General features: G+C 40.4%; 1 protein-coding gene across 7 annotated transcripts in view; it reads left to right on the top strand.

Annotated features, from left to right (window-relative positions):
• The window catches only part of CMSS1 (cms1 ribosomal small subunit homolog), a 225,670-nt gene that overhangs the window by 191,460 nt on the left and 6,626 nt on the right, over positions 1 to 27,584 (top strand). For 6 of the 7 annotated variants that reach the window (XM_069021455.1, XM_069021426.1, XM_069021448.1 and 3 more), the window contains 6 exons: positions 12,248 to 12,348; positions 18,359 to 18,430; positions 21,447 to 21,576; positions 24,726 to 24,785; positions 25,487 to 25,589; positions 27,023 to 27,083. In XM_069021455.1, coding sequence (XP_068877556.1) covers positions 12,248 to 12,348; positions 18,359 to 18,430; positions 21,447 to 21,576; positions 24,726 to 24,785; positions 25,487 to 25,589; positions 27,023 to 27,083 — 527 coding nt within the window. Of the gene's footprint in view, positions 1 to 964; positions 1,043 to 12,247; positions 12,349 to 18,358; positions 18,431 to 21,446; positions 21,577 to 24,725; positions 24,786 to 25,486; positions 25,590 to 27,022; positions 27,084 to 27,584 lie in introns of those variants that run through there. The other variant, XM_069021442.1, reaches the window with a different exon arrangement.

Raw genomic sequence — 27,584 nt, 5'->3', positions numbered from 1 at the left:
CAAATACAATATGATCTGTAATACTGCCTGTACTCTGGAGCTGAGCAACTTCTTTGGAACTATAAAGGGATTTGAGCACGTGTTCCTTTATTAATTATTATCTTTTTGCTTATATCTGTACCATAGCAAGCCCTATATCACAAACTTGATGCCATGCTCACTCATAATGTACAAAATAACGTGGGCTAAAACATCACTCAGCACATCTAAATGCATGCCTGTATATGTAATCAGTGTGCATATAGCCTCACATTTGGGGTTCTCTCATTTTCAGATGATACAGTCTATCAGCATGGCTGTGTGCTTTTTACAGTAATTTAGGCAGGTAAAAATCAAATACTGTATATTCTATTGCACATGCTGATATCCTTTTATCTTCCCATTTCCTATAGACAGTGATAATGAGAATTGATATTTTTACATGAAGCATTGCATTATCCAAAAATACCCTTAATGCTGGCATGCAGAACTAGTGTAGCAGAAAAAGCATATCTGATCCAAGTCATCAATTGCTCTGTAATTACAATGACAATACAAAAATGAAGCAACCTTACCTTATCTCAGGAGAGTCTTTTTGCTCTATCCCAGGCAGTTTCCTCTCCTTATTCAACTGAAAAGGGAAAATCCACTTAAATCCCTCACTCTTCTAGTCCCTATCTTTTGTTATTTAAGGAGTTCTCATCTGAACTGCTGATCCACTTGTTTTTAGCAAATTGCAAAAAACCTCAATCCAGCAGTAGCTCAGTGCTACTTTCCTATCCTCATGTGTTCTGTGGGCTGAGAATCTGCAAGAATAAACCTGAGACGGTGCTGCAAGAGAGAGACAGCGGGGGGGACCTTGGCACGGAGTTGGACCAAACTCTAAATATAGCCCAACCCACTTTCTGTGCAATTCTCTTCATACTCTGAAGGCAGATGACCTTGTCAGAAAACTGACCTCCCAGTATGTCCCTCTCTTAGTAGAGAGGATCTAAGAGAGCAGGACTGCTGCATAAAGGGACAGAAAAGCAATCCACCGTCTGCTTGCAGCAAATGAATTTAGGTATGAGCTCTTATTTTCCTGGTGAGTTAGAACTGATTGATTCATAATGTGCTTTATTTGATCATTTAAACAAATGAGCTGCATATTAGTTCACAAATGCCCTGTACAGATGAGCGATTGCATTGTAATTGTTAGTCTTAAGTAGAGAGCACTGACATAGATGACAAGCCCGATGCCTTTCCTCCTCTCAAAAACCTTAATGCATCAGAGTGTGCAGTATTTCCCTAAATGCTTCTGACTATAAAAAGTGATCCCTCCTTTCATTTGCTCTTATAGTAAGTAAGACTTTTTGGAAAAGTGATCTAAATCCACAAATGTATATTCTAGTACCATATAAATCTGAGATGCTAGGATAGCTTGAAAGGGGATGAGAACCTGCAATATCAGAGAACAAACTGCAGAGAAATGTGTAGTATATGGAGAGGAGGAGGAAGCAAAAAGTAAGAGGCATAGAAACACAACCCTTGTGCCTTAGACAGGGAACTGGTTTTCAACAGATGTTTTATAATCCAGGGAATTTGCCACTCTAACTCTATGTGGCAACATGTCAGGGTATTTTGTTCTTAGCCTGAAGGAGAGTTTAACTTGATATGAGTCAACCTGATACTCTGTCAAATGGGACCTGATACTTCTATGTCATATGAAGGCTTCTAAATAAAAAAAAGCTGCAGAAATCAGAGCAGCTCAAAATGTCAACTCTCATGTTATGTGTAAAGATGGGTAGGAGAGTTGGGATAAAAGACTGCAATGTTGTTCTTCAGTGGGATATATTATTTGGTGGTGACATCTGTCTGAGTGTATGCTACATTATATGCATGCATGCAGTTTTCCATACTCAGAGAAAACCTGAGCAAAATCAGGACTGTGATAACTGCATACTACAGATATGTCTGCAAAATATCCATGAGCAAAAAAGGTGGGAATGGTACCAGTAGTCAGTAAAGTAGCAATGTCTATCTGTGAACAATAATTTGTGCTGTTAAGTTTTTGTGAAGTGTGCTATATATCCTTTTTTTATCCTACTATTTTTGGCAAGTTCCACTGTGTAATTTTATCATGATCTATAGACTTGAAGTGCACAGGATCAGCCAGACTCTCTGTGTTACCCTTACAGCAAGAACTACAGTTGTGAGCCACAGCTGCTTCCCAATATAGAGAACAGTAAAAAAGCACAAATCACTGGCAGTATTAAGGGGGACATCACATCTGGGACCATGCTACATTCCTGGCTAAAACTTGCTCATAGTCAGACCTAGGCTAGACCCTACCCATTAAGTAGTTTTATGGATTTATCCAAGTTCATCTTTCCTCTCAGTTTATCTGTTTCTTCTCCATTAACAAGTGTTTGTCAGAAGTTAATGTTATAACAAATGAAGAATGCTGGTGTTTGATTTTGAAGAGAGGACCTGAAAAAGGGAAAAGTCCACCTCCAGGTGTATATTGAATAGCACACTAGCAGTGTGTAAGTAGTGAAATTCTGAATATATGGGTCACCAGCATCATTAAAGATGGATGGCATTGTGCTGTCTGTGCTCCTGGGTGGTACCCTCATGAGAACCACACCAACCACCAATTCCAGCTCCTCAGTGCCACTGCCAATTCTACCCCTCTCTCTAGTGCTAGGATATTGAATTCACTTTAGATCCCTTTGTTCAGACCATGAAGGATGGTGAGGATAAAGGAAGGACCATATATTCCTCCCCAGCATGAAGAGTATACTTTTTACCCTCTTTTTCACCAGCTTTTCGCCCTCTGCAGCAAACAGCAGCTTCCATACATTATAGATGGGTAGTTCTTAGAAAAAGAAGGAATCATGGTGCTTGGTGGGTCTTAAAGCACAGGAATAATCATACTTTGCCAGGAACTGTGACATGCACTTCTCCCATAGGAGTATTGTGGAGAAGGAGTGATTTCTTCCTCCTACAGGTAATACAGTGGTTGGCTTTGGGCAGGGAGTTAATCTTTGGGGAGGCTTTTATAGAGTGGTGCTGTTCATGTGTTCAGGGCTCTAAATGTTGCGTGACCAACCCCAGTGATGCAAACTTCCTGGAAGAAGGGGAAAAGGCTTAAAGAGTGGTTGTATGTATTTGTCAAAATGGATGGAAAAGTGCTTCGTTGGACAGCTGTGTACACTCAAGTTTTCTTTAGGATGACTTTAATTTTTCTGCCTGCACCATGAAGAGGAAAATGCACTAGAGGGGCAGGCCCTAGTTTGTGCCTAGCTTTTCCTGAGCTCTTAACTTGTGTTTTCCTTATGATTCTGAATGTTTTTTCTGCTTATTTGTTGACAGTTTTTAACTGCCCAGCTTTCTTTGGTAGTATTTCCTCTGGAATGAGTTGGGTCTGACTTTTCCAGAGCAGTTTCCTCTCCCTGACCAACAGATGGCCTGTGTTGGGGTTGAGACTTCTTTCAAGCCAGGATTGTGGGATTCTCCCTCAGCACAGTAAAACATTCTGTAACTAGTATATGTGTGAACTGATTTTTCTTTTCATTTACCCCAAATTCCTAGACATTTGTAGTTGTTTAAATATCCCATGGAGCATTTACAAGGTGAGATGATAAACCACAGTGGCTCAGACCATTTCCAATGTGGTCAGCTGTATCCTGGCTTGCCCTGGTCCTCTGCTTTTCAGAGTTGGATAGCATTGTCTTAGGAGCATAAACTGTTGCATAGTATTGCTGGCACCCTTTTGTGTGGTTTCTAAACTGACTGTATGGTGTGCAGTGTGTGGCATCTAGCAGGAAGAGAAGCTCTTTTTACAAGGTTAATGTTCATGATGTTCATCCAGTAGATTTGAAAATAGCCAAAACCCCATGCTACTTAAACAAAACAGGCTCCCATCTCCCCATCTCTCTAGAAATGTGTGTTTGAATTTCATTTGGAGCTATAAGGAGATTATTGGAAGTTTCAGCATGAAGGATAGTTTTTGAGAGCACAAAAGAGTAGAAGTGATTTGTGGATGTTATCTCAGCCCTCACTCATGATACCATTGGTGCAGCATACAAACAACAGAACTGATTTGTATGCTGTGCTGAAATGTTCATGTGTCTTTGGGCTCTGCTTGCTCTTTCTTGGCAAGCTCATAATGAAGAAAGTAAATTGGATGGCAAACAGTAAAAGGACCTGTCATGTTCCTATCATGTCAAATCCTTGTGTTTGTCCTTTGCTTACCATGGGTTTTAAAACTCCAGTGACTAAGTGAATACTGAGTTCCCCTTGCTTACCTTGGTGATGCTTGTTTTCATTGTCTGAAGCAGCAGTGGGATGTCAAATTCAACCTTTACCTAGCAGGTGAAAAAGTTACTTTTGTTAGAAGGGGAGTGGCCTACTACTTTTTACCTCTGATCAGTCATATTCTGTGGCTTTTCTACCATCTTTCTGTCTTATGGGCAAAGTAAAACAATGAAAAAGTCCAATTATGAATAGGGTGAGGTTGTAGCTGTACTACAAGCTGGGCCTAACCTTGATCATATAAAGTTTATTCTTCTCTGCTTACATGTGTACAACAGAGGATTTCCTCTGGTCTTATTCTCTGATATGCCCTTTATTTTGTCTTTTAATTCACTCCCAGTCATCAACTCGTGTCAAAAATTAGTTTGGAAGTACCTATTTTGAGTATTAAAGGAAAAGTGTTTAAAAAAAGGGAGATGTAGTTGTTAGAAATGTATTGTGGGAGATCCTTTGCATTGCAGACAGTTACGTCTCCGAGCTAAACATTTTTTATCATATCTAAGTATAGTGAAAATTAACTTGATAGTATTCCATTAAGACCTGTTCTTTTTTGCTTGAATGGACAGTGGTTTTAATTTAAATTATCCATTACTGTAAAGAAGAGGAACCTAAACTGAATATCCTTAAACTGAATATAACAAGATTTTTCAGGCAAAAATAGTTGTTTGGGCTAGATGTGCCTTTTGAACTGCCCCAGGAAGGGGTTTGCCTTTTTAGAAGAATGTTGTCTTTGACTATGTAGTACAAGCTTTTGGCACTACTTAGAAACTATTAAAGGGAATTGCTACAGACTGGCTTGGCACAAGCTTAGGCTGGCTGGAGTGTGAAGTTTATGCCATCTGAATGTTACCTATGGGGACAAAGTTAAAGCTCATTCGATTCTTTGATAGGACACTGTGCTGAGCTGCACATTGTCTGCCCTTCAGGTGTGCCTCACAAGCACACTTGGAAATACCTTTTTTCAGATACCTTGGGAGCAGGTAAAGTCTGCAGTTCAAGGCATCCTCACAGATATCAAAACTTACTGTTGTGCTGGAATGCACCTGTTCTGGGAAAGGACTCCGTGGTTCATAGAGATTGGAAGGCAGAATTGCCCAGACGGTGGGGACTGTGGATGGTTTGGGATGATGGAGCACTGGCACCACATGTAATTCCTATGGAGGTTGTCTCAGCCTGAGCAGAGAGGCAACTCTGTTCTCTACTGCAGTAGGCTGATAAAGGCAGAGCAATGCTTACTAACTGGTAATAACCTGCAACAGAGCTTTCTGTGCAGCTTCGTGCTTCCTAGTGACAACAACAGGTACCAGTGCATTCACAGTGTTCCCTCTTTAGTTCTAAATGGTCAAAACACCCAAATATTTTAAGGCCTTATGAATGAAGGCACTTCATTTGATTCATGTGCCCATTTTGCAAAAGCTAAACTGCAAAAATCACATAAGTTTTCCACTAAGCTGTAGTATTATGTCTTTTGATACAATTCAATACTATTTTTTCATTTCTTTTATGTGTTCTTGTATTGATTTGTAAGACTAAATCTTGTCTTACTCTACTGTTTTAAATTATTTAGCTAATCCTTATTCAAGGAGGTAAGATGTTTTGTTGTTTGGGGATTTTTTCTGTAATGTGTCGCCTAGATTTCTCAGTTGTGCCACTCACTGCACTTGATGAATGCCTGTGATAGGGAGAATTACTTATTTTTCTTGAGTTGTCAGGGGACCCTTTCTAATTTAGCCAGAGCAATTTGAGAAAATAAAAGGGTGCTGACACTGTCGTAGCTATTTTTAATGCAACGCTTATGTGGTGATCTTCCCCAAGGACAGATTACTTTTGTATCTAACATTTTTATCTCATTTACTAGAAATTTCTGAAGTATTGCCATGGTAAAAGCCAGCAACTGATCTGAGGAACCATATTAATAATAAAATATGCATTCTTAGCCATTCCGTGGTCTGGAAGTCCCCAAAAGAGCTTCATAGCTATTGCTTGGCCAGTTGGCTTTACACCATGGGCTCCAGGGTATCTGAGCCGTCGTTAGGCTCCTCAACAGGAAAAATCAAAGCTGTCCACTGCCTACAGAGAGGATTGACCTGGTAGACATGAAAAAGATCCTCCTTTTGGGGTTAGCTGTGCTGGTGACACACAGCTGAGTAATTCGGGATTTGTCCAGGAGGCGTTTGGGCTGCTGTGAACCGCTGAATTCTGTACCTCCTTCTCCCACTGCTAGGCAGAACCTTTCCCTTTTGTCAGGGAAGTATGTTAATCCTTTTTTTCTCAGTTAACTAGCCCACCAGCCAGGCCTGTTGCATTTCAAAGAGCTCATCTGTTGTTTGGGTACTGGTGGGCAGCGTGGCAGGACCTGCCTGAGCCCCGTGTTCTCTGCTGCCTCAAGGAGTGGTGCCATAGGGGTGTGTTTAAACACTGTCACTGCCACTTTTAGGCCAGCTACTGTGATCAGCACAACTCTGCTGGCAACAGGAGCCCTCTCAGCTGAGCAAGGATGAGCAGGGACTTGGGAGCAAATTTTGCTGACAGCTGTTATATTTTACAGAAATTTAATTGACCTTGCACTGTGTGTACCTGGTGGGACATGCAGGAGAAATGCAGTGAGAAAAGTTCCAAGTAGTGCATTGACCTTGAGATTACTTAATCTGATTCACTGAAGATTGAGGCCAGTTTTTAATAGCAAAACTGAGAATAATAAAGAAATGTCAGAATGTTTTTTTCTCTGACCTCATCTCTGCCCCTCTTCTCCTTCCTCCTAAAGAAAAACGGCAATTAAGAAAAGTCTCAAGATGTGCCCAGCACACTTGGCATTTTAATTGGCATCAAATATGTTTCAATCTACTGAATCTAGAGGTGGGAGCCCTGAGAAATATTCTCCCCCCGCATTAATGTACACAGATCAGTACAATTTAATCAACCAGTAAATAAAAATACCACTTGAAAAGCAGTCTGAAATTAATCCATCACAGCACACCCAAACTGTGAAGTATGCCCACCAACAGAATAAATACAAGCACATAATTTCCTGTAACATATATGAAACTAGAAAGAGAGCATAACAAGAATAAAACCTGTTTCTACAGAGCTTTTTGTTAAAAAGTAGAAAACAGAGGCTTTATTTAAAATCTGGTTTCAGATATGAGACAATTTTAGAACAGGCAGGGAAGGATGGAAATCAGGAAAGGGGAAGGGGGGGGCATAATAAATTTTGTACAGCCTTTGTTTTAATGTAATTCTAGTTTAGTACTGATACATAGCCCTGATGAGAGCATATGGGGAAAAGCAGGGATTTCTGACCCCGTGTGTCTGACTGCAGGCAGATACTTCAAATAAAAGTTGAGGGATTCTCTCATGTGGGCATGTAAAACAGGTTCCCTCCAAATTTTGTCACAGAGATTAATTAAGTGGTAAGAAATGAACTTGTCCTGTACTGGCCTCTGTCACTGGGAGCCTTTTGGACACCAAATAGATGCCTGATCTCGCTTTGCTTCTGGATTAAAAAAAAAAGCCAAAAAAAAACCCAAAACAAAGCAAAAAACCACCTAGTGGAAATTATTCTCTCACTTATCTTTGGATATTTAGAACATACTTCATTTCCAAGCTTTCTTTTTAATTACATGTTGGTTGTTCATACATTATGAAGAGTTCTAAGAGCCTTGCCTCCTTTCTCTCTCAAAAAGCTCCTTTTGTTTCCTTCATGTTCTCATCTTGTAACAAGCCTCCCATGATTGCCATTATTTCTGTGAGCTGCCTTTATCTTTATTTCAGTCATATGCTGGCTTGAACCACAGGATGTATTTCCCAAAGAATTTTAAGATGATTTTCAGTCGTAACTTCTTCAGTCAGCCTTGGTTCTTACAGGATTTAATTATTTGTGTTGTGGTCACTATACTCCTATGTTAATAATTTCAGAGTAGAAAAGAGGCATGTGAAGGTCAGAAGTCTAAGTAATGGTGAATCAGCATAGCAAATGCAAATTTGTATGCACTAGCTATTTTGTATGAACAAAATTGCATTTACATCAAAGCACATGTCATTACATCCTATATCACTAAGGTCTTATTTGCCTTTGAAACTACTATAGTAAATAGTGAAAAAAATATGCATTCTTTGTGAATATATAAGTTAATAAAGGTGATTATCAAAGGGAACCTGTTAAATTATCTTCATATCTCTGTACTTTTTTATGTGAATGTGTATAAACATGCAGATGTGTATATATTAATATGTGTGTTTACATGTATATAATTAGTACACCTATTGATGTACTTAGACATACATGCATGTGTTAATACTAAATTTGTAAGTTAGAAACCAGTGCACTGGATGATTTTAAACAGTGATTGATATGAATGAGAAAGTCTTTGTGTGTGTCTGTCTGTGTGTGCATGTGAAGCAGAAATGGCTTTTTCCATTTTTGCATGGTTCAAAATAAAATCAAATATAAATACCTCATGACTGGGAAGCCTGTTAGTATGTGCCATGTTGCTGATGTAATACCAAAGCAAAGCACTTGGAGAGTTGTGGAATTCCCATTTATTTTTCTATATTGAGAGCATTTTGTGACTGTTCTGGTGCCTCTGATGACCTTGTGGTTGTGTAAATGCCGTAAGTCTCAGGAAAGCAGAGGCAGAGAATTGCTGTGCTCAACAGCATCACCCTCCAAGCAGTGTGTCCTGTCAGCGCCTGCCTGCCCGCTCCTTTGCACCTCAAGCCAGATGAAAGTCAACTTTGTATTAATCAATTAGATTCTGCATTTGCAGCAGCTTATTATTAAGGAAGGATTTGTGAATTTTCCTGTTCTGGCAGAGAGTAGTCTCCTGGGAAGCTCAACACCTCAAAGCAGAGCAAACAGTGCTGGTCTGTTACAGACATGTTTGTGACGTGTGAGCTTCTGCATTTATCTGCTTCAAGTTATGATTTATTTTGTGAATAACCCCACTGACATCAAGGTAACTATTTACAGAGAAAGGTACATGGTTTAATGTGAGCTTGGTTGGCAGAGTCTGGCCTGTGGTACTTTAAGGCCTGCAACAAAATGCTCCTGTCATCACAGGAGCTGACGTGGTGTCACAAACAATTACAGGTTGAGATGAGCTGCTGTCCTGCCTGGGACATGGCTGGAATAGATATCAAGTTCTCCATTGTATGAAATAAAAATGCTCAGGTACTGCAAAAAGATGCTCAAACTTGAACTGTTTTCACTGATGTTTGTTGAGTCTGAGTCTGTGCCCTCTTCTCTCACTTCTTGCCGAGAGCAGAGGACATTGCACCATGAAGTGCTGTCCAAAACTCAAATGAGCAGTGAACAGGTGGTACATTGTCAGGCTATTTCAGATCATGGAAACCATTTGTCCAGTTTTAGATTGCTATTGCTAGCAGCGTGTCTTTTAGTTGTGAGAAAGAGAAGAGGTTATTTAAAACCAGCACGACTCCTGTTTGCCTTTCAGAGCATGCCAAGTGGGATTCCAGAAAGAATGCTTGCAGATCACAAGCAGCTTCCCCTGAATCTATTTGATGCAGTTCTCATTTATTTTCAATATGAAACATTGGAAAGAGCTCACACAGCAGTTCAGTTCAGTGAGACATGCACAAATTCATTTTGGAGTGGTTTTGGGGCTCAAGCGCAGTGAGGAAGAGGGACAAAGAGGCAATTCTCATTTCTTTGATGTACTTCATTTATATCACCTCTCCACAGCCTGCTTCAATGCAGTGTGTCCAAGACCCCAGGGGTGTGGAGCTGGTGTGTGTTAAAGCTGGTCACACTTTCAGTATCTCTGAAGTTGGGGCAAATGAGACAGAAGTCGGTGATGGGTCCTTAAGTACAGAAGCTGCGCTACCAAAATATAGCACAATAAATTTGCCAGAGGAAGGGATACACAAGGAAACAAGCCATGGTAATGGCCAGTGGTAACACTGAATTACCAAGACACCTTTTAAACTTTCTGGAGTATGCTGAATGATGTGATTTTTCAGGTTCTTCTAACAAAGTGTTGTATCTGAGATTCCAAAGTGGCTGGAGGTCATAAGTGGTCAGTGACTCTGGAGAGAAATAGGCAGGAAAGATCTGCTGCTATGCAGGGACAGCCATATGGTACAGGAACACTTGGACATCCTCAGGAGTATGATATTTGGCCTGTAATGTAAGGAAAAACTTTGTCTCACAAACTTTGAGCTTTCTTTATTCCCTGTTTACGTGCTGCCATGTGTTGGGCTGTACAGGACTAGGCATGTAATTTCTGCATGGGCTCTGGCACTCGTGTGGCCATGGTCCATTCAGCTCTGAGGCTGTGCCTGCAAAGAGAATGAAGCAGATAGGCCAGCTGAGCTGTAGTGTTCACTTGCTGCACATATTCCTGCATTTGCTTTAGAGCTGGAAAGCAAGGGCTTTTCTTGGTGAATTCCTATTTTAAGATTTCAGAATATGTCTTCATCCTATGTTGAGATACAAACAAGTGCTGTCATTTCTTCCATGGCATTTATTTTGATCTTAATTAAGTTCATTAACATATTTATCTACCCTCTTCACTTAGGAGTCTCTTAGTTGTACTGAAAAGAAAACAAATTCTCTTCTCAGTTGCTGCTCTCTTTTTAAAGCTCTTGTGCTTTGCCAAGAATCTAATCTATGTCAAGTAAGATTTCATGACAAATGGCATCCAACCTGCTAAAACATTCACTGATTTTCTTTACTCTTTTCAACTTCCTGCACTTTCTTGAACTCCTAACAGCTGTCAGAACCCAACTTTAGGGTGCTGACTGTTACACAAGGTAGGAAAAAGGAGTGATTATGAGGTGGTATCTTATTATGAGGAATAAATATGTATCCATTTTGTCACCCATTCTGTCACAGTAGGATTTTCAAAGACACTGCCTTATTGCCATAATATATAATGTTGCATTTGTGGATTAAAAGAGATTCTTTCCCCCACCTCTTTCATCCTTTTACTTACCTTTCACTGAAATTCTTTTGTGTATTTTTCACATATCCTTTCACTTACCTTTTTTTCAGTAGGTAGCTATTTTGACATGGAATTTGTAAATGCCAGCTATAACTGGTTTTCTCTCTCTCATGTTTTCTGGCCATCAGTTTACTCTGCTCACAACTAGTGTTTGCATAGATATAGTTATATCATCTGTACTTGGGGTGATGCTTAAGAAATCCTTCTATTCCTCTCTTTTCAAAATAAATAACTTAATCTTGAAGCTGTAAATTTACAACTTTGGAACACAAGAGATTGCAATAATGACTGAATACCTGTTGGGCAAAAATATTCCATTTACAGAAGTTGAATTAATTCAGTTTGATGGATGATAATGCTTCTGGCACTAATCAGGGAAGTAACTGTGTCCCCAGCAGGAATGTCTGTGTTTGAATACATCAAAAGCACTATTATAATACTATTAGATGGAGCTGTTGCTGTGCATTTTTTTCCCCCAAAGTCTCTCTGTAGATAGATGAAGAAGAGAATGGGTAGAGGCATCTGAATTTAAATAGTTGTCTTTTAAAACATAAGCATGTTTTAGTTTTGCAGACATTCTGCTCAAACCTTTGTCTAATCATTACTGAAGTAAGAGACACAATTAAAATGTACTTGCAGGAAACATGTGCATATGTTTTTATACAACAGGACATTATACCTATCTTGTAATTTTTCCTCTTTAATGTGTGTCAGTAAAGCATTTGGGAGTTGGAATGGGGATTTTGTGCATTTTTGTATGTGTTAGCTTGGATTTTTTTTTCCTTTGTCTGCAAGACTTGTTTTAGTAGGATAAAATAACATTATTTTGAAAAAAGTTCGGCAAACTTAGCAAGAAGAATGTGTTTGTTACAGCTGTATCTATTGCCAATCATGAGATTGTATTATTGTGACAACCTTTCAGCTGGAGATTTTATCCCTATTTTTGAATGCAAAGATGGATAGATGGATTTGAAACACAGTAACAAGAACTCTTCCTTTTTTCTGATTAGATCCTTCAGATGATGAAGCTGTTGAAAAAGCAAGTGATAACAGGACAGCAACACATCAAGATTCAGATTCCAAACCTGTTGTGAAAAAGAAAAGAAAGCAGGTTGGTAAATTAAGCAATTATTTAGCACTAAGATGATAATACATAGGGCAACATAATCTGCTTTTTTTCAGGTTTTCTTCAGTCTATCTGATCTGTTCATGTAACAAATTTTTTGTTTAAATTATGTTGCCTTATTTGGAAGTGATCAGATTCTAGTACTTTTCAGTAATAACTTCACACTTGTTTTGTGTGAGTTGAGATTTCCAGGCCTGTCCTACAAAGTGACTGTCTAGTGATGCAAGCTTGGATGGTGCTACTCCCCTGCCTAGGGGAGGCTAATATCTTCCCCTGCAGTCTTTTCCTTTCCCTGCACACACACAGTCTGGAAAGCTATGTTGTGCAGATTCTCTACCCAAGCATGTCCCCAGTGCAAGGTCCAAATGAAAACTAATTTAGGTCTACATGGATTGATGTTTTCTTACCCTTGCACTGCTAAAAACTTCATTTAATGCCAATAGGAACTGTGTTATTCAGCATTACATGGAGTTTGCCAGGGAACAGGCAGCATCACCCCAGTTTGAGGAAAAAAGTCATCTAGAGGTCAGCTGATTTTAAGAAGTTTCTTGTTGGAAGGTAAATTTGTTCTGCCCTCCTCATACCACCCAGGAGAATCGACTGAGTGGCTGTCAGAGAGCTAAAATTACATTGGAGACTATCTCTCCTTGAGGTTATGGGTATTAATTTTGACCCCTAGGTCAATCATAAATTCACTCTGTAATGCCTAGGCAATTGCCCAAGTGAAAGCCATTTGCAGGGATGTTCTTTTTTTGTAACAGAGAAGTGTAAACAACATGGTAGCAATTACTATGCTTTTGGATGTCTTTCCAAAGAGACCAAAGGTGAAGTGATCCAAATATCTGAATTAGACCAATGTTTTGATTAGGAAGGAGAGCCAAGCAATACAGGAGAAATCTGTATTGTCTTTGTATGTGCTCTACCAGGGGGTCAGATGCTAAGGAGTGAGAATTCTTATGGAGCCACTTTTTATCACCATTTTCACTTAGGCATTTAGAAGGAGGTTAAGACACTTTGTTTGGAAGGGTTGTTTGACCTTTTTTATGAGAACATTAGAAAGGATAGCCAACACAAGTTACTTGCCAAGGTGGCCTGGGACTGCTCAGCTGTAGCAGAACACCTCCTGCTGGTCTCTCTGTCATATAAAGAATATCAGCCTGCATGTCGGAATCAGGTAATTTGATGTTTAGATGTGAAACCGTAAGAGGGAAATGCATTATGGGAGCTCAAAGTCATGGATGGGTTATTGCACATCTTTTAGACATACAAAATGAGATGTATTTATGGGTTGCTGGTGGTTTTGTAGTTCTGGTGCAAATAACCCATTTTACTCATGCCTGCCTTATTCAGAGGCTGGAAGCTGTTCTGCTATGGACTTGGCACCTTTAAGCCTGTCACGAGACAACCAGAGTTATGAGCATCTATGTTCCCAGTCTGCAGGCTGTCCTCGGGCTTACAGTGAAATGAATAATCTGTCTCCAGTCTGAATGATGCAGTGATGTGTTTACTTTGTCACAAACTCCAAAAGTCAGTGTGTGGCTGACCTGGAATGTAAACTTTCACACACATGCAAGACTGCTTTCAGTCTACATTTGAATTTCCCGTAACTTTGGCAGCATGTAAAGAAAAAAAGCATGTTAGAAATATAATACAGGAAATATTTTATGTTCTGTGTATGATTAACAAACAAGGAATTTATGACATTTTAGTTCATAAATCAGTGGTCTTAGCACAAATTTCCTGTTTTCTGCATTTTGAGAATTTCCATGTAAAAATAGCATAAAAACACAGAGCACAAGGGAGACATGTCAAAAACCAGTTGGTTGTCTGCTTTGTGTCTTGCATAAGAAAAGCATACAAATGACCTTTTCTTAAGGTGGCATGCAAAGAGCTATTGCATGAGTAGGTAAGCAACTAATGCTTGGATAAGGGTCAGAAGTTCAGGCTAGATCAAATGCTGAAATATTTTAGACTGCAGATCATCAAAGACATGTAAGTTTACAGCCATTCACCACCATGATGTTTCTCTTTTTTTATGTCATTATTTTTAATGTCTGAATAAAGTGGATTTACTGTTTCTGAGCTAATAATATACTATGCCTAAATATATATATGTGTTGAGGTTTGACACTGCCTGAGTGCCAGGCACCTATGAAAAACTATTTACTCATTTTCCTCTGCTATAGCTAAGGAGAGGAGAGAAAAATTAAAACAAAAACTGAATGAGTTGAGATAAGGATTAGGGGAAAAACATTTTAAGGGCAAAACAGGCTCAAAACTTAAACAGTATAAAAAAAATTTATTATTAGCAGAATCAAAATAAAAAGGGTAATGAGGACAAAAATAAACCTTACGAACACCTTTCCTTCCCAGTCCCTCCCTCTTTCCCAATGACCGTTCAAGGAGACAAAACACGGAGTTTTGGTCAGTCTTTCACTTCTTAAAAATCTTTCTTCAGTACGCTTAAGGAAAAGAGTTTCTTTCCTCTGCTGTGCCGTGGGATCGTTCCCACGGGAGATAGTTCTCTGTGAACTTTTCCAGCGTGGCTTTAACTTTCACAAACAGCAGCCTGCCCTACCTCCTGTAACGTGAGTCCCTCCCACGGGCCAAGCAGTCTTCCCACAACTGCCCAGCGTGGGTCATTTTAGTTTATGGGGTTTAGTCTTTTAAGGATGAGCTGCTCTAGTCTGGAAGCAAGGGTTCTCTATCTCTGGAAGCAAGGGTCCTCTCCCTCTGTTTGAGTTCCTCACTAGATTACAGCTTTTTAGCATCCATGCACTCCAGCGTGAGCACCGTTCCTCATGGGCTGCAGGTGGATCTCTGCACCCCCCATGCACCTCATGAATTACAGGGAGACAGTTTGTTGTATTATAGTCCTCACCATGGCTTGCTTGGAGCACTTCTTCCAGTGCTTGGAGCACTTCTTCCCTCTCCTTTTCACTGACCTTGGTGCTGCCGTGTTGGTTCTCCTCACGTGTCCTCACTTTTCCTTTGCACTCTGACTCGGAAGAAAGTTGGTGTTTGTAGGTTCACTTGTTCTCAAGTTCCATTAATTGAAAAGTTCTTACAGAGCTTCACTGCACTGAGAAGGCTGATTTTGTCTGGGCTCCAAATCAGGGAATTGTTTGCCATGTTTTCATTGCTGGCCACATGGTCTCTGCTGGCACCACACGGGCGGCTCTGGCCGCACAGTCCCGGCCTCAGGAGGGCCCCAGCCGCATGGCCCCCAGCAGCCCCCGCCAGGATGGGCCCTGGTGGCCACCTTACCACCCCTCGGGCGTGGAGCTTCCTGTGGTTTTTTCCTTTCTTAAATGTCATCACAGAGGCGTTACCAACTTGTCTAATTGGGCTTGTAACCTGCCCGTGGTCAGAGCCTTCAGCGATTGGCTCTGTGCCCGACATGGAAGTTTCAAGCAGCTTTTCTCCCACCCCCAACCAAAAACCAGGCTGTGTTCAACCATTACAATATGCAGTGTAAAGGAGGTAATTTTGAGCCTTACCATGCTTCTCTAAGGAAGCAAGGCTTGGACTACAAGCCTACTGTGTGCTTGTGTTGCCTGCTGTGTGTTTCTGTGTCTGTTGAAAGAAAGGATTACATACTGCCTTCAAAAAAGAAGCCATGGCATTTGGTCATACTTTCAAACATTTGAATGAAGGCTTAGCAGTGAGAAGTTTTTTCTTTTAGAGAAATTTTTTCAGCCATGTGGCACATTTCATTCTTTCCTCATACAGATACCAGTTGGGAGTGTCTGCAGAGTTATGTAAAGCAGTTCACGATGTGTAAGAAGGGAGAAATGGGCCCAAAGTGAATGAGTGACATTTTTCAATGTGCTGGAAGAGTGGTAGCACCACTGGGATAGGGAACCATCATACTCTACAGGAGGAGAGAGATTCAGGTTGGCCCTTTTCTGACTTTTTGATTGCTTGTAGGTATCCCTTTACTGAAGCAATCCAAAGGCTTGTTCTCTGCATAAAATATGATGTTGAACATAAAATTTATGATTAAAACACCTGGCAAATGGCCTTTAAGTATCTATGGACAGCTGGGATGTGTAAGAGTAGAGCAGAGGGTAGCTCTGTTTCAGTCTCAGTGTCTGGGAATGCTAATAGTAGGGGTAGGAATGAAGAAACGTATGGTGGTGTTTTGAAAACACTCAAATCAGAGTCAGGACAGAGATTTTTAAAATAGAAACAAACCAAAAATAAAACAAAAAGACTTGTATTAACTCTGGAACAATTTTGTTAATTGAAGTGGGTTTCCACTTGCAATCATTCCCTTCATTTCTAGTGAAGATAATCTCTGTTTATACCTGAGAAGATGACAAGGACAGATCTCTGTTGTTGAGGCAAGGTATGATCCCTATCACAGCTTCTCATGGCTTTTTATGCAGGCTATGTTACATTCCAGTCATAGATGTAGAGTGCTTTGCTGGCTGTAGCACGTCCCCAGCCACATCTTCTCTGGTAATCCTAAGTTTCATTTCAATTCTCAACCAGTTTCAGAGCCACTGCCTTACAATACTGCTGCCTTTGCAAGGGCAGTGACTGTGGCTGCATCACAGCACAGAATGCAAGAAGTCATTTATTTGTGTTGAGCATGGCAGTTACCTGTTTTTATAGCTAATTTAGCCAGGGCAGTGGGGAGGAAAAGAGAAATGTAGGCATAATATGAACAATTAAACTTCAAAAAATGCTTCTGATGAGGCTGTGAGAGTGGCTTGGAAAGGCAGGAGTGTGCTGGGTTGGGTCATTTAGTACCAGTTGCCATGAAGTGTCCTTCTGTTAAGGTGGGCAATGCAAGGAGGGCTCAGGAAGACCCAGATAACTCAGAACTTCTGTTAGCTGTGCTTTGGCCCTCTTGGCCTTGCTGAAGCTGCCTTCCCAGGGGAACTAAGGAACAGCTTCTCTGGTTTTCAGCTAGGCTCCCTTTCCTGCTGATACTTTTCTTTCAGGCTTTCCTCAGGAAGGAGTGCTGGATTTGCTGTTCCTGAGCTTTTTAATGCTCCATGTGATGAGTCTTCTCCACATTTTCTCATAAGAGCAGAGTTTTCCAGCCAAATGCATCATAGTAGCATGGAGCTTTTTCCTGCAGCTCAGCCTATTTTTCCATTAATCTTCATCAAGTCACTTATTAAGTTCCAAAGCCTGTCTATGTAGACAAATTTGCATTTCCATGAGGTAGAAAGCCCTAAGAAGGCAAAAGAAATTATTATTGCTGTGCTCAAAACAAGGGAAGTCTGTGCCTCACTTCCTCTGGACAGTTTTAGGCAGCTAAGGACAAATCCTACCCCTGGATTATGTGAACAGGGACTCCAGTACAAATAGACCAATTCAGCCTATTCACTCAGGCACAAAAGAGGGTTAATGATAGCAGCACGTGTTGGATTATTCTGAAATGCACCATGTATTTTTCTTGTGTGTATTTGACCCTGCCTGCTATGAGGAGACAAAGCAAGAATGGGGTAGGACAAACTTGAAACATGTTTTCCTAAATTTTGCATTACAAGTGTAGAAGGAACTCCAGAGCGTGATTGTTTCCAATTAATCTTGCCCTGTTCCATGCTATTTTTTACCATCTGGATGCTCACCTTAGACCCAGTTATTTTAGAACACTACTGGCAAAGTTTAGAAAGACTATCACTCACAATAATAGAGATTAAAAATATAAATTTGGTGGTGGATTTTGTTCATATTTTCCTCCTGATTTTTTTTAAAGTATCAAAAACTGATTTTCACCATTTTATGGAATTACGACTACGCCCTGAATGTTTCAGTTTTCTCTTCTTTTATTCCCTCTCTTGGTTGCAACAACAATCTCAATTCCAAAATTACTTTATATGCATAGAACTGTAAGAATTTAATTCCTTCTACAGGTGGGAAAGTTCAACTTTGTTTTTTCCTAACCCAGCATTATAGTTTCTGTATCTCCTCTTACCCCCTTTGTCTTCCTTCAGTGACTTTTTTTACTTACCTTTTTTTTTAATGTGTTTTGCAGCCTACAGAGTGTTTTTTAAGCCAGCCTGAAGAAAAGCAAGAGAGCACTGTAAAGGCAAAGAGGAGGAAGAAGGTATGAGTGTCCTAGAGTGTGTATGGGGACTGGGCAGTGGGTTTATAGGCTACTACAGGATGCAGAATGGGGACAACCCTGTGATGATGGGAAATAATATGGTCATAATATTGCAGCCTCTTTTAGAGAAGAACAGAAATTCCTAATTTTTAAACCTTACTCGAGATACCTATTCCCAACCTGTGGCATTATGTCTGTATTGCACTCAGGGATTGTATGTCTAACACCCCACTTGAAAGTGTTGCACCCCAGGAAGGGGTGACTGTATGGAAGAAAGGTGGAACTTCAGTTGCTGCAGAATCCGACCCATTCCCATGGTGTGGTCAGGCTCCAGCTGCTGTTATGCCTTTTGAGCCAAGGACTGTCCTTGTTCACTCTTCTCCTCATAGCATAAGGATATAAATAAATACTCTGCATTATCCCTCTGGCCGTGCTCCATGCTCACCCACAACAACAAACACACATTGCAGTCTAGATGGAGATTGTATGGCACCAGGCAAGTTCATTGTCTTTTGGAGCAGGCTGTAAATAGTTGGCTCTCTCACAAGGTTGAGGGGTGGCCTTTTTATGTTATGTTAGCCCTCTTATTCATCTAAGGAATGGGAAGTGGGAAGAGTGGGATTTTGCTTTCAATGTGGCTCTGGCAGAGTAAGTACAGTAGTTACTCCACTGGAGCCAGAGCAAGGGTATCCCATGGCAGAGGCTGGCAAACCAACCTAACAAGAAATCCCCTTCTCAGGCAAAAAGCAGCTGCTCAGTTACACCTTTGCTTTCAGTGGGCCACTAAGCTGACATAAACAGCCTATCAAAAAAACCCCATTAGTAAACATTTATTAGGTTGATCTGTGGCTTCCAAACAAAGTGTTGTCTCCAAAAGTAAGAAAAAGGGGGGAAAGCCCTTTTGCTTTTAAGCATCTGGAATGAATTGGTAGTAAAATAATAAAACTTCCTGCATGAGAAACATTTCCCCACAGCTCTCCTTGAAGGAAGAGAGTTTGCTCAGGTGTCCTTGCTCTTGCTCTTAAAGAATTTCTTGTTTTATCAGTCTTCTCTCCTCCAGAGACCCATAATTTTTCTGAAGGAGCCAAGTAGCCCAATGAATGATATAGTGGTCCTGTGGAACACTGTCTTATGCTGAATTACCAAGTAAAATGAGCCTGATAATTCTATCTTGCTGTCTCCTAAATGAGAGGTTCCCAAATGTGGGTCACTTGAGAGGCAGCTTGTGAGGCAGGGCTGGGGAGAAAGGCGTTTGTGGTTGGGAAGAACAATGGAGAGGTCTGGTTGTGGGCCTCACACAGTGGCTGGTTGTGCTGCCCACAGCTGCTGGTCATGCGTGGGGAAGGCACTTGGCAGAAAAATACAATAGTGGTAAGTGAAGGGAAATCTTGGGAAGGAATGCTACAGATTCAAGCCCTGCAGAAACCTGTGGAACAGCCAGACGTCCTCTGCAAAGTCTTCCAGGGACTGCAGAGGGCTTTGCACCAGGCCAAAGCTAGACTGAGAGGAAGGCATAAACACTTCATCTCCTTACACTGTCAAAGGTTCAGCTAGGGTCTTGCAAACCCACAGATGGCTTTTAGCAGGGGTGAAACAGGCAGTGCCAAAGTGGCAATGGCTGGCAGAGGCAGTGCCTGCTTTGCCTTTGCTATTTTGGCAGCCCCCAGATGGCTTTTCCCTGTTCAGCATTCTGCCCCTTATGCTGCTGCTACAGGAGTATTTGGGGTATATTGGGCAAGAGAGAGAGACAGAGTGGTGGGGAATGGAAGAGAGGAGGGAGTGGGTGCTGAGATGGAGTGAGGGAAAGAATGGATGGAAGAAGGTCTGTCCCCGACATTAAAATTCCTGCCATACCTCTCTTCAAAATTTCCATTGATCTTTGCTGTCCTGGACCTTAGCCTGCCAAACTGAAGGTACCTCCAAAGCTATTAAAAATGCCTGCAGACCCACCTCATCTCTGTGAAATCCCACTTTGCCTCAAAAATACTGACCCTATTGCTCCATCCTAAACCACACCCTTCTTGTTTTCACTTCTAGACTTACGCTGCCATGTGTCCCCTTGATAACAAGTTTGATTTAGCTTACACAGCTGAGAAACCTTCAGCTGGCCTTTCAAAAACTGAACACATCTCAGCGAGAACAAGAGAGGCATCACATTCTTGTCATTCTCTCCAGACTGCCTCTATCCTTGCAAATTTGCTGCTTTCTTAAATGCTGGCAGATCATTCAGATAATGGGAACCTTGGGCTATTCTACCCACATGTTCCATTTAATTATGGGAAAAAATACAGCAACCCTTTCCCTTCAGTGAGAATTCAGACCTGTTACTTGGTAACCTGTTACTTGGTAACTTGTTACATATTACATCAATAAGGTGTAAAACACAATCATTATGAACTCAAGTTCAGCCTCTAAAAATTAGTAGTTTGTTTTAAAAATTATACGGTATGGGAGAACAAAGCAGCTGTGAACTCTTGCTGCTTGACCTGTGGTTTTGTTGCTTTAACTTATTTTCATCACCCTGGCATGGCATTCTGTGAGTATAGCTAACCATCTTCCCTTCCAAATATACATAGATAGTTACCCTGTTTGAATCAAAATATAACCAAATCATATCACTTGATTCCTATTGTTACGCCTTAAGAATAATAAACTAAAAATATGAAAAAAAGACTAAATTTTCAAACTGATACCAGAGGATAGCAATAGCAAAACAAAAAAACAGCTTTCAGTTATGTTTTTGTTACAGCAGCATTTCAGGTGAGTGGACAAGATTTTTCATGTTCAGGCTCACAGACCATCTTGTCAAAGTATCTCAACTTGCATCTGAAGTCTGCATTCCCTCTAAAAGACAAAGGGAATCTTGTCCTACTGTAAGGTGTTTTTCCAATTAAGCCATAATTAAACTAATATAACTGTATAAAGATATGGAAGAACATTTATTTACAGTGTTGTTGTCTAGTCAAAGAGCTATATAGAAATACCATACTGAACCCATTTTACTTGGATTTTTTAGAAGAAGATTTCTGATGTTCTGCAAAAATCTGCTCCAAAACCTGGTGTCCCTGCAGATCTACAAAATCTGCTTACTCAACATTTTGGTGAAAATCGTTCCGTGATTGAAATAGAGGAATTAAAGCTGTCAGGTAACTTATCCTATATTCAGTGTATAAATAATGCTTTTTTCATTATACTGTTGACTTCTTTTTCTGCAGAAGAAAGAAGATTTTTGGGACAGGTCTTGAGTTGTACTTTTTAATGAAAATATTTTCTTATATTTTACTGTATTTTAATTTGCTCTTTAAGTTGAAATGTTAGTTTCTTTGGAATAAATGTGAGGTTTCTTGGAGTTACGGAATTGAAACATTGTTTAAATATCTCTTTTTATTGTAAAGTATTAATTTCTAGAGCTCACTTTTCTGATAGAAACTTTATGATTCCTAATAGTAGCTCCCAAGATGCTATGAGAGATGTATTTTGTTCCTGGGATTATCTGAGTCAATCCAGATGCATAATAAGGGGCTGACAGAACTAGACAAAGAAATAATGAGGCTTCATTCTCATATGGATATGAGATGTTGAATGCAATAGTTTTTCAGGGAGTGGCTTGAATTGAGGTGGTCATTTTGGTCCGTGTATGACGTGACCAAGTTCTAACCATGAGGACCCTCTTCGTTCCCTGTATCCTGCCTCTAGTTAAAAAGCCAGATAGAAAAGGTAAAAAGCAGGACAGAGCAGACTTAGCTTCTGTCACTTGGTGGTTGCACTGGAGATGATGGCAACGTTGAACTTCTCTACCTCCTATGCCTCTGTGCAGAGACACTGTCCATTATTTGTTGGTAGTACTCATGATAACCAACCTGCACTCACCTTTGGGACTTCTTGAACTGTCAGTGGCCTGTGCCCAATGTGGAAGCCTTCTAGTCCAGCACTGCTTTTTCTTTTTTAATGCATAAGCCCATCTCTCTAGGTAAATGTGCCCTTCCTTAACCCCCATGATTCTAGGTGGACCCTTCTTTATTTCTGTGGGGCAGGTTCAGCTTTGTTACTGAATCAAGAAAACCTGGAGAAGTCCCACATATAGCTTTTTTGAAAAGCTTGTGTTAAGTATTTTTTGGCGCATAAGGTTTCTAGGAAATAATAAATTGCTTTGGTTTCTTTCTTATTTAAAGAGCCCTTTGGGCTACTGAAGTGACCCATTTCCATATGTGTTGGATGGAGATATTTTTCCTTAATTTTTTTGCTAGGAGTTGAATGCTTAAAGTGCCAAGGAGTTTATGAACTTGTACAGCTGTCAAGTCATTCATGTCAAAGCACTGAATAAATAGCAAGCAACTACTTTGGAGTTGTGTGCTCCTGTTCACTGACAAAGTGCAGCAGGTCAGGGTTGGTCAGAGAGTCAGCATGGTCTCTTGCTGCAGTCTGGAGCTGTGTGCTCCCCTTGCTGAGACTTCCATTTAAAACTGTTGGAAATACTGCGGTGTTGCTGGACTGTTGGTGAGGAGTCAGTTGATGCCTTAGGTTTTAACTTTCATATTTTTCAAATCCTGTTCTGCCTAGAGTGTATCTCTGCAGTTCCTTCTAACCTGTTAACTTCTGCTCTCTAATGCTAGGTAGACATAACAAAGCTTCTGTAGGCCTGCTCTTCAAGGACACTCAGACCGTCCTAGGCCCAAAATGTGTAGACCAAAGCCTCTAAAGGGGGAGCAAGCTTGGGGAAACCACATCATTAACTGAAGCTTTAATGGGAGAATTAACCCTGATATGCAAATGAACCAAACCTATAAAAGTGTGAAGAACTCGGGACCTGTCATCCACCTTGGGGTCTGTCTTGAGAGTAGCCTCTGGCTCCCCAGGGTGCACCTGTGAAGGCCCTTCAAATAAATACCTACCTTTATTCCCTTATCCTTGTCTAGTCTCTGTTTTTAGGTGGCCTCTCAAGGCATCACAGTGACTGAAGCTGTGTCCTTCAGAAACCACCTCTTGAATGGTCACTCATTAATGAGGTCATGTATTAAGAAGATCAGCCCCTGCCCTTCCCTACCAGCATCACGCACATCTTTTAAACATGATTTGTAAAGTAAATCAGCTGCTGATCCTTCAGTTGTACATATTCATTTCCTTTGAAGCTCAAGTCCCAGTAAATGTCAGTCTCAGGATTTAATAGGAATCAGTGCAGAATAAAAGTTTTTAGCAAGACAACACCCACTAAATGAAAGATACAGTAATGGAGAGCAGCTGTGCTCAACGAAGTGCACAGACAGGACTTCAGCCAGGCATTAGCTACAAACCAAGGTTGCCACAGTGTCTGTCCCTATGAAGATCATGGATTGATGCTCTCAGCATTAGCACAGTGAACCATCTGTGTGAACATGAATAATGTCTTTGAAGAAAACTCCTTTGTTTAGAAAACGTATCAGCAAACATCCATGGACACCCTGAGGGGCTGTGCTTCATGCAAGATGCTGACAAATATATAAGACTTTAAGGACAGAATTGTTAATGCTCTGCTGAACCATATTGTTCCATCAGGCAAAGAGCCCTTAACAGCAATGGCAAGTTTTCAGACCATCAAATTTTAATCACCTTTTTAAGAACTTTGACTTTCTGTATAGACATGAGAAAGGACATTCCAAAGAACCTGTTTGGATCTTCATTGCCATTATATGAAGTTAAATGGCATGTCTGCCACAGGGTGCTTTTAAAAGACTTCCTAGTTGACACAGTGACCAGGGAAAGGGAAGTCAGCAGGAAATGGAGGAAGAGAAAGGCATGGAAATGAGTGTAGGTGTTGCCATTAGGGTCAATATTGTTGGGTAGGTTACCACAGTATGAAAGGCCAGAAAGCAAACTTACTGGCAAGTAGATTATTGGTAGATTTTGCATTTACACATTATGAATTATTTGGGGGATATACAAACATATTTCATCATAGGTACATTGGAGGAACAGTCTAGCAGTGTAAGGCTTTTGGCTGAGGCTTGATTCCTTGTGGCAAAGACATATGAAAACTTTTTTTAAAGCATGTGATCACACCTGTATAGCAGCCCTGTGTTCAAGGTTTCAGGCTGGGAGAAAAGAATGGAATTGCAATTCAGAGATGTTACCTTCATTGATTTAACCCATATAAAGTTTCTTCTACGTTAATTTTTGTTTCAGAAATGGTAATTTATTGATGATGGATTTTATGAAGTTGGGATTTCATCAATATAACTAGTGGTTGTGCTGCAAACATATATTCTCCCTTTGCTGTTAAAATACGTCAACAAAAATATTTTTTCCGTTATGTTTTCAGATTCCTGTTTTTTGCCAGCCAATGATCTCAGCCACAGTTTTTCTTCATACCTGAAGGAAAGTGAGTCAAAATGTTGGGCTGGATGAGATGAAAGTTGTATGAAAAATATTATTAAGACAATATTATTGCATTTTTTTAGATGCAGCTCCAAATATTGTTTATTATAAAATATTAATCACTTTAAGGCTTTTAAATTTTTTTTATGAAAGGTCTTGTTTTTCTGGCACTTTTTTACTCTATAACTTTTTTTTTGTATCAAAAATGTTCTAGGCTTTCTTTTAATTGCTAGGGATTATTTGTCAGTAATTTATTGTGGCTTCATAAGTAGGTGTATGTATTATCTTACAATAAAAGTCCTGCAGCTGTCTGCTGACATGAACCAAGAGAATTTTTATTCTCTTATATATTTATATAGAACTTCTGGTCTGGTAAATGTTTCTTTGCAGTTGATTTTCTCTGATACAAATTGCCATATGTGGCGAATGAAGACAATGGGCTCATCACCTTAAAAACTGTTGATTATTAATGCTTGTCTAGTTTGTTCAGTTATGTGATATTTCTGTATTTTATTTATTTTGGGCATTACATTTTCCAGTTTCTCAGCCATGACTAAATGCAGAAGTGTTGCCAAAGTTCCAGACCTCATAGGAGTCAGCATGTGTGTTCTTGCTGCTGGCTACCATTCATCATGTACTCTAGCAATTTAAACTTGTGGCATGTAGTACTTTCTGTGTGTGTGTACAAAGGCTTTTCCATTGCAGTCTGTCCGAAGTGGGCGAAGCTCCGCAGAAACCACAAGGAGAAGAAGTCGGTGGTGATGCTGGTTCTCTGCAGCTCTGCCCTTCGCTCCTTGGAACTCATCAAGTATGTCAATAGCAAATGTTGTGTTGAGGTTGGCAGCTGGTCAGGAGTTTTGTCTTGGAACCACAGGCAAAAAGGCAAAACTGGGACACTGTCCTCTGCTAGCCAGCAAATTCACTGACTCAAACTGATGCAATATCCCTGCCGTCTTTAAACTCTGGGAGTGTGGTGTTCAGTTTTGGACTGAAGTAATGCTCAGTGCTTCAGTTGCCTGGGAAGTGTTACTTTTGTTAAAAACCAAAAATGAAGTGTAACGGGTTTGGGGGAAACATGGAACATGTTATCCTTGGGAACAGAGTAAGCCCATAAAGCATCGTGATCCACCACTAGAAATCATGGCTTTGCACCAAAGGCAACGAGGATATGGCATTTCAGGGCCTCGGCTGTCAAGCTGTGTCTGGCCTGAGTGCCTCCAGATCTGTGTCAGTGTTCTCAGCTGGCTCAGGCTGGCAAAACTGCTGAGCAGAGATGACAATTTCCAGTGTGCCCTGTCCCTATTTTTTCCCCTTCTCTATCCTGGCCCTTCTCACGCTGGAAGTTCTGATGGCTTTGATGAATTAATGTATACCTCACAGATGGTTGTCTTCTGTGTCTTGACCCTACTTCCTGTGATTATCTGTCAGTACAAAATGAGATGGAGAGTTGGGAAGTTTGATTGCATGACACAGATATAAGCATAGATAAGGCAGATAAGTGCCAGCTGTGCATGCAGAGACTAGCACCTGAGACTTAGGTGGTTTAGATCTATACAAACCTTTAGCTTTGCAAATTAAAAATTCTGTGCACTGCAAGATGCATGCAGAGCAAGCTGTCTTAAATAATATTCAGAAAATACTGAGTATGTTCATCTCCTGTTTGATGAATATGGAACATAGAGTTGTTACTGTGTGTCAAAATGGAGTGTCAGAAAAACAAGTCAGCATTTCTAACAAATGAGTTTTGGTTAACTGGAATTTGGACAATCTCTGCAGTACAGACAATGGCAGCTTAGGTTTTCCCAGCAGCCACACTGCAGGAAGATTGTAAAGTGTAGATTGGTCCATTGATCCTTCCTTTTGTGCACATACACTCCTTTTCATTCATGCCTCTATCTCAGTAACTGAATTATTTTTTAATTAGGATTTGGTGATTAACCAGTTTTGAACTAAGCTAGCTGTGAAAGCACAGGCCATAATATTAAATATTATCTGAAAAGCTATCTAAACAATATTGCCCCCTACTGATGTCTTCCCTTGTGTCTGTCCAGTTGTTGGGCTTTGTTGATAGATAGCAAAGAAGAATGTACATAGTGTTCAGAGTACAACCAGTGTTCACTGGGGGACTGTGTGTGCCTCAAACATATCGAGAAATGCTGGTTACTTTTTCTTTCCTCATGTGTGGTCTTAAGCCCAGCCCTGATTCTTACATTTCATTGTTCATTTTTTTTTTATTGCTAGGTCAATGACAGCCTTTAAAGGAGATTGCAAAGTCCTCAAGTTGTTTGCAAAGCACATAAAGGTAGGGAATTTTAATAGAGCAAGTAAACAGCTAAACAGTGTGATACCATTTTCTTTTTAAATCCTTTGGCAGTAGTGCCTTTCATACAGTGTTCATATGAAGTTCCTTCCTTTAGGTAGTGCTTCTTTTGGTAACCCATTGCTGCAGAGGGAGGAATTTCCCCAAGCACCATTTCCAGTAGCTCTGGTGCAACCTGTGCAGAATGTAGATGCTTGTGCATATGCTGAGTTTGAATTTTCCACACTCCCATGAAGTGCTCATTCAAATGCCTGAAGGCTCACACACGTAGGTCTGTGGAAGCAAATGCCTGGATCCCCAGTATCCATACCTGTTAAAAGCACAAATTATGGGGATGTTGGGAGTAATAAGTGGACACTTGACCTTTGACGTAAATGCTGTCAAACACACACATGTCATATACTTTATTTCACCTTTTTCCAGTATCTTCATCTTGAAGGACTTCAGTGTTAATTCAAGTTTGTCAGTTTTCCAGAGAATTTG

Source organism: Aphelocoma coerulescens, chromosome 1 (genome assembly GCF_041296385.1).
Source record: "Aphelocoma coerulescens isolate FSJ_1873_10779 chromosome 1, UR_Acoe_1.0, whole genome shotgun sequence".
Lineage (NCBI taxonomy): Eukaryota > Metazoa > Chordata > Aves > Passeriformes > Corvidae > Aphelocoma > Aphelocoma coerulescens.
This window is presented reverse-complemented; position numbering and strand designations above follow the sequence as displayed.